The sequence below is a fragment of the Thermobia domestica genome, chromosome 8 (genome assembly GCF_964235325.1).
Source record: "Thermobia domestica chromosome 8, izTheDome1.hap1.1, whole genome shotgun sequence".
Taxonomy (NCBI): Eukaryota; Metazoa; Arthropoda; class Insecta; order Zygentoma; family Lepismatidae; genus Thermobia; species Thermobia domestica.
This window is the reverse complement of record NC_137461.1, coordinates 14,845,573-14,851,912: the sequence shown is the minus strand read 5'-3', so window position 1 is coordinate 14,851,912 and position 6,340 is coordinate 14,845,573. Positions and strand designations below refer to the sequence as shown.

The window sequence follows — 6,340 nt, the reverse complement described above, 5'->3', positions numbered from 1 at the left end:
ATCTCGTGCGCAGAAGACTTAATACATTTTATTGACTATCTAATATCGCCCGTTGTTGTAAGAGGAAAGCTATTTATATTATTTGGAAGACGCAAGAAATGTTGAGAATGAATAATCCTGAAATGATCAGAGCGAGCAGGAAGCGAAAGAGCCAGAGAAACACGCAGACATTATGTTATCTACTAGGAACCACAAGATCGTGCGAGCTAGAATCGAGTTGTGAACTCTTCGCGCACTCGATCCTCCTGACAATGTAGTGAAAATGAAAGATATTGTTAAATTCACGTGGTTCTAATTTCATCATCGTATTAGAAAATGATAATATAGTGAATTATTTCAGAATATATTTCTTTATTAATATAGATAACCATAACAACAATGATGGCCTATTTATTGTTAACATAATAAATTCCACTGTTCCTGTGAAATTAGTGTTTAATCTTCTAATATGAAAGGGAGGAAGCGTCTTGAATGTGTCGTTTAACGAGTAAAGTGTCCTGTAGCGGTAGAAGAAATTTTAGCTGTTGATTAGGACATATGATAAAATATGGATTTGCTTTTAGACGTAAGTTTCATTAATATGTTTTCTGTTTAAGCAAATTGTATGCTATCATCTACTAGACTTTAACCGCCTTATGCAGAGTCGTTTTGAAGTAAGATTAGCGTCATACTAAAGGCCTGACTACTGCAAAAAACATACGTTAGTCGAACATTTTTAGTATGGCATTAATCACGCTTCAGAACGACTCTGCGTAAGGCCCTAAGTTACTAAGGCTAAGAGAAACAGTGAAGATAATAATGAATGGAATTATGGAATAAAGGAAGTGAGGAAAAGCGGGAGAACTCCCGAAAAAAAAAAGACGCTAGACGTATGATTCAATTTTGCCAAAATCATAGGTGAAAAAGTTGTTCATAGAGCTGACGCAATCTCCGGTGAGATGTATTTTAATCGTTGAAGTATACTAATGCCAAACAAATGCATTGCTAAAAGGTGTCCCATAAAGGACGCAACTTCTGAAATCGTTCCCATCTCTGTTCTCGTAAGTTGGCAGCACTGAAAGTTACACGATTTTCATCTGTTGCCCTTGTGGTTAATAGCAGTCACGGAACGCCGAATAGCACATGATCGTCATATGTTTTCTGTACGGGTAGGAATGGAGTGCTTCACGTCATACTGAAAACTTAATACAAATATCATGAAGCGTTCCATTCCTACCTCTACAGAAAACAAACGACGATCATGTGCTATTCGGCGTTCCGTGACTGCCATTAACCACAAAGACAACAGATAAAAATCATGTAACATTCAGTGCTGCCAACTTACTAGAACATAAATGGCGGGCATTTCAAAAGTTGTGATTTTTATGAGACCACCTTTGCTATGTCACTCTAGTTTTTTGTCCTTCTCTCAATTACTTTTTAGCAGGATCGTGGCAAGGATACGTAATGCGTCGAGCGGGATCAGTCGTGTAAAGTCTCTGCTTACAAGCATTAACCTCTGACATGAGAGCAAAGTCGATAACATAATTTCACTCTTGCGATTGCACAAGGAAAGATCCTCGGAACACGTATGCTACAAATAGAATTTAAGCTCCTAATTTTGGACTTCCAAATTATTTTATTTATAAATATCGATAGTCTTATGGTTAATTCACATACAGTGAGATGCTCATGCCACAACCGCGACCGACATATACATGCTGTGTCGTACCCTGCCGCTACTGGATTTTCTGATAACGTGGACTTCTTTCGGACTCTCTTGCAATGCTATCTGAAATTTCACATGGTATTAAAAATATACTAATTAGAATTACCGCTGACAAGAAAAAGATCAAGAAAAATAATGCAATAAGTAATTTATTCTAAAGATACATGATTGTTTCCTAGTGAACGAAATTTCAATTGAAAATACAGTAACTTTCAAGACTGAAAATTAGTCTTTTTTTTCTTCCTTTGTTTCTTTTTTCTAAGGAAATCTACTTGATAAACAATGTTCTCAAATGTGGGGTTATTCATGTGAGGAATGAAATTCTTTGTATTTTTCCATAATTGCATTAACATCCGGAATAAGTTCTTTCATTATCAATCTTAGATCCGATTCTACATTAAGACGATTTCACTTTAAGTTTTTAATACTGCAAAGAGTATAAAAGGTCTGCTCACATAAGTAAGTGGTAAGGAAAGGCATCAAATGTTGCAATGTCCTTTTATACAACTCTTCATACTCACAAGGGCAGAAATTTAGTAAAGTAGGAAAACATTTAAATTTACAAACGTCGGTATGATTTCTAATTACTTTCTCTTTAGTAACTGAAAAAAATACTTCTTGCATAACAGCTATGAATTTCATTTATTACAACACATTTCAATTTTTCACGCGTCACGGACCCTACTTTGAGAACTACTGTTCTACACCACTTTCTTTGAGCTCCCTCGTGGCTAAGCGGTTAGCGTACGCGCCTTTGGCGTGGGAGACCCGGGTTCGATTCCCGGCGGGAGCTCATGTGGTTCGGATTCCACGTTAATCAGTAGGTCCACGTCTCATATAGCCTCGCTGCTGAACGGGACGCTAAACTAAAATCAACTCAACTCAACACCACTTTCTTTGGTTCTGTTCAACCTCGTGTCGGTTCGTGTGCTTCGAAGAAAGCCGAAGGATTGCGGCCGGTCAGAGTATGGCACGTCATGAGTGAATTTAAAAAGACAACCCAATGCATTTTCAATGTCAACTTATAAAAAGAAACTTCGTGGATATTGGCACGGAAGGGGCACAGCATGGGAACAGCACACTATGTATTAATTAACGTTTATGGCGCTAAAAAAAATGCCGTTCGTTGCCATTAATAACTTCTCGGTTTTGGTATACCGGAACAGAGTGTTTATTTTTATATTTATTTATTTATTTATTTATTTATTTATTTACAGTGTAATTACATTATAGAATGAACTGTAAAATAGGAGATTCTATCTTTTGCTATTTGTCTTTTCCTAAGAGTAAAACACCATCTTTCTATCTCATCTATATACTGGCGTGCAAAACTTAAAGACGAGGTAGGTAAGGTAACACAAAATATTGTGTATGTAATCTGTGGAAACGAATGAAAGCCCTGCAGCATGTTGCCAGAGGCCTGCTGCACCTATACATGGAGCAAGACGTTGCTTGACGTGAGGTCAGTGTAATCATGACCAATGGGCGAGCTCCGCCAACACGAAACAGTTGAACGAAAGAGTCAGTCAGAGATCTGTGCAGGTACATTTTGATGTCATTATTCATATCAACATGGCCCAGAGACAACATTTGGATGATCTCACACGGGGAACAATCCTCGGGGAATTGGAAGTATGACGAATGTCGCCCATTAGTTTGGTATTGCCCACACCACTGTTTTGTGTGCATGGGGAGCATTTCGAATTACGTGAAAGAGGTAAGAAGGGGTCGATGTCAAACAGCGGGGGTCAGTTGCAAACATTTTTAATACAACTGCAAAGCGCTCAATCTCACTCTTTTCATTCGCACGTCAACTGTATGAGGCTGATCTCTTTGCCAAAGGCCATAGCCTTGTTTTCCATCAGTGACACAGAGATCATCAGGACTGAACCGAGAAGGAGTGGGGTTGAATTCTGTTCTAAAATGACAGCAGATTCAGTTTGAGTAGCTTAGTGTTTCTCGACATACACTCATCTAGCGAGAAGGGGAAATACGCAGTGAACCCACGAACATTGCCGAATATGATCGTTTAGGAAGCCCAGGTGCTCTTATGTGAGAAGGCATAATGTTGCACAGGCATATCGAGCACTAACTTCTGATCGTGGTATAGTCACAGGTCGACGTTATTGTGAAACTATACTTCTTCTCCACATGTGTGTTTTCAGAAGGTTCGGTGTATCGACTTCATGTTTATAATACCAATCTGCGGAGGTGGTGGAACTCTTAGAACGAAATTCGGCAAATGGACTCCCTGCTCGTTTCCCCGACTTGAATCCCATCGAACACGTATGTGACGCTACAGGTAGGCGTCTTGCAGCACGTCCAGATGCACCAAGGACTATTCAGCATTTGTCAACAGCGTTGGTGCATGAATAAAACTCCATACAACAAACACTCATTATCAACTTCGTGAGCAGTATGGTTGCAGAGCATAAATCACTGTCTGTGGAGATCACACATCCCTTTATGAACCACTTCATTCCTTCTGTAAGTCAACGGGAGCACCATGAGTCACAGTGACTTCAGTGTAAGTTATAAAAGCACTTTTTGTTCTAAACACGTGGTTCTTTCTGTTGTTTGCTGTATCATAATGTACCACCACTTTTTAGGTATGGTTCAAGTTTCACCAATCTGTACCACTTTGGAGTGAAAAAGCATGCGAAACTTACCTTCGTCCTTAAATTTTGCATTACAATGTACTTCTAAGTCTACTTACAACTAAAAGAATTTTTCATTAATGAATTATCAGACGTAGGGTTGTTCCATTTCCTTATTCTTCCCTGCGCATAAATATAAGGTAAGATGAAAAACAACATTTGTTGAGGTGAAATGGGGGAAGAAACTGTGAGAGTAAGGAACTGAATCTCGCGTAGGATAAAGGAAGTGTAAGATGAATTTAAAGATTTGAAGTCAATATTAGGTGAGAAGAGGACAAAAGTAAAAGGTTAAAATTTATGTAAAAGTGACGTGAAATGATATTGAGGGTTGAAGTTTATATACATGAAAGGTAAGGACGAAAGATTGAAGTTTATAGGTTTTATAAAAAATCTTTGGTTAAACGTAAATATTGTAATGACAATTTATTCAGTAATATGTACTAAAAATCAGCTTTTCTTATTTTTTCAGCTTATAGACGAATTCGCTCTCGTTAAAACAGACTCGGTGAGCCAACTTGCTGTTAATGGAGTTAAAGCGGCCGAAGCAAAAATTAAGGATCTGGGCAAGTTTGCAGTTGCTCTGGTTGACAGTCTACTGTCAACGTGCAATACTTTCTTGGAGATAAGCAAATCAGATTTGAGCCGAGGGCTTTGGAAATTTGTTGATAGAGTCCGGCACAGAATTCAAGTGGCAGGGGAGTGTGCTTCCAAATTGGCCAAAGGTGGTCAACCAACACCAGATGCCATTAAGAAAATAACAGATTTAACATTGGAGTGCCTTAAAGATTGGGACAAGCAGATAAAAGCGCTTCAGGACAAAATTGATAATGGAGTGAGTGAACGTGTTATCGAAACTATTAGAAGCACGACATCAGCATCATCATTCACCAATCATGAAATCATTGGAAAACTAAAAGAAGCCGCAGAGAACTTCAAACAACGATCTACCGAGGCTCAAACTCACTTACGGAACTCACTAAGACAGGGGCGTGCTGATACAATCAACAAACAAGAAATGAAACACGCTGCAGTAGCCATTAAATCAACAATGGAATCTAGTGAAGCTGAGCTACGAGATCAGCTCAATATGATACAACACAAAGCTGAAGATGCGGCGGATGTGATAAAGGATGCTTTGAAGAAATTTCGTGAGCATCGGGAGTCCACCACAGAAGAAATTACGTCGCTATTGACCAAAATAAGATTCGAACTCGAACACAAAAAGGACGTTTTAGAGCAGCAAGTTCAAGACCAGCTGTCAACTCTGGCTAGGTACATTGAAGAGTTGAAGGACTGCTTCAAAACTCACGGAGCCGCTCTCTCTAACACTATGAGAGACAAGATGACCAGAGGAATTATCGAGATCAAAATGAAGGCGAGTGCTGCTGAAGGAATGATCCGAAGTGATTTTGTGCAAAATAAGAACGAAGTGATGAAAGAAGTAGGTTCCGCACAGGATGCATATGAGTATCAAATTAATGGTTCGTCAATAGCTTTATTGCATGGAATTCACCCCTCAGAGGAGGAAGTAATCAAGCAGGTTGACATGTACTCGGAGACAGTTGCCACTATGGTGTCTGATATTTTAGATTGTATTGCATCCACAATCAGAAACATTTTCTATCCCAAAGAAGATTTGGTTGAAACCACGAATTCTGAAAACATTGAATAGATTCTATTGAATGCATTTATTTGTAAGCATATAAAATGCGATGTAATTTTTTTGCTAACATAAACAGAAGCATCACTTTAAGAAATAAACACAATAACTGGTTAAGTACATTTTTATTCACGAACTACTATGACTAAAGAATCCAAAGTTCAAGAAATGATAATACCAAAAGATTATAGATTAATACGTACAGTCCAGAACTTTAGAAACTATCTCCTATGAAACATATAAACGTAATACTAACATCCAAGAAGGACGAGATTTCTTTTATATGAAAATATAAGTGAGATGCATAAGGTTCTA

The 6,340-nt window shown here is 38.3% G+C and overlaps 1 protein-coding gene across 1 annotated transcript; it reads left to right on the top strand.

Annotated features, from left to right (window-relative positions):
* Positions 1 to 265: 265 nt before the first annotated feature.
* LOC145691557 (uncharacterized) lies at positions 266 to 6,136 on the top strand. The gene is made up of 2 exons (XM_081766963.1): positions 266 to 565; positions 4,835 to 6,136. Exons 1-2 carry the CDS (start codon positions 548 to 550, stop codon positions 6,035 to 6,037), a joined length of 1,221 nt encoding a protein of 406 aa, XP_081623089.1. The 5' UTR covers positions 266 to 547; the 3' UTR covers positions 6,038 to 6,136.
* Positions 6,137 to 6,340: the final 204 nt, after the last annotated feature.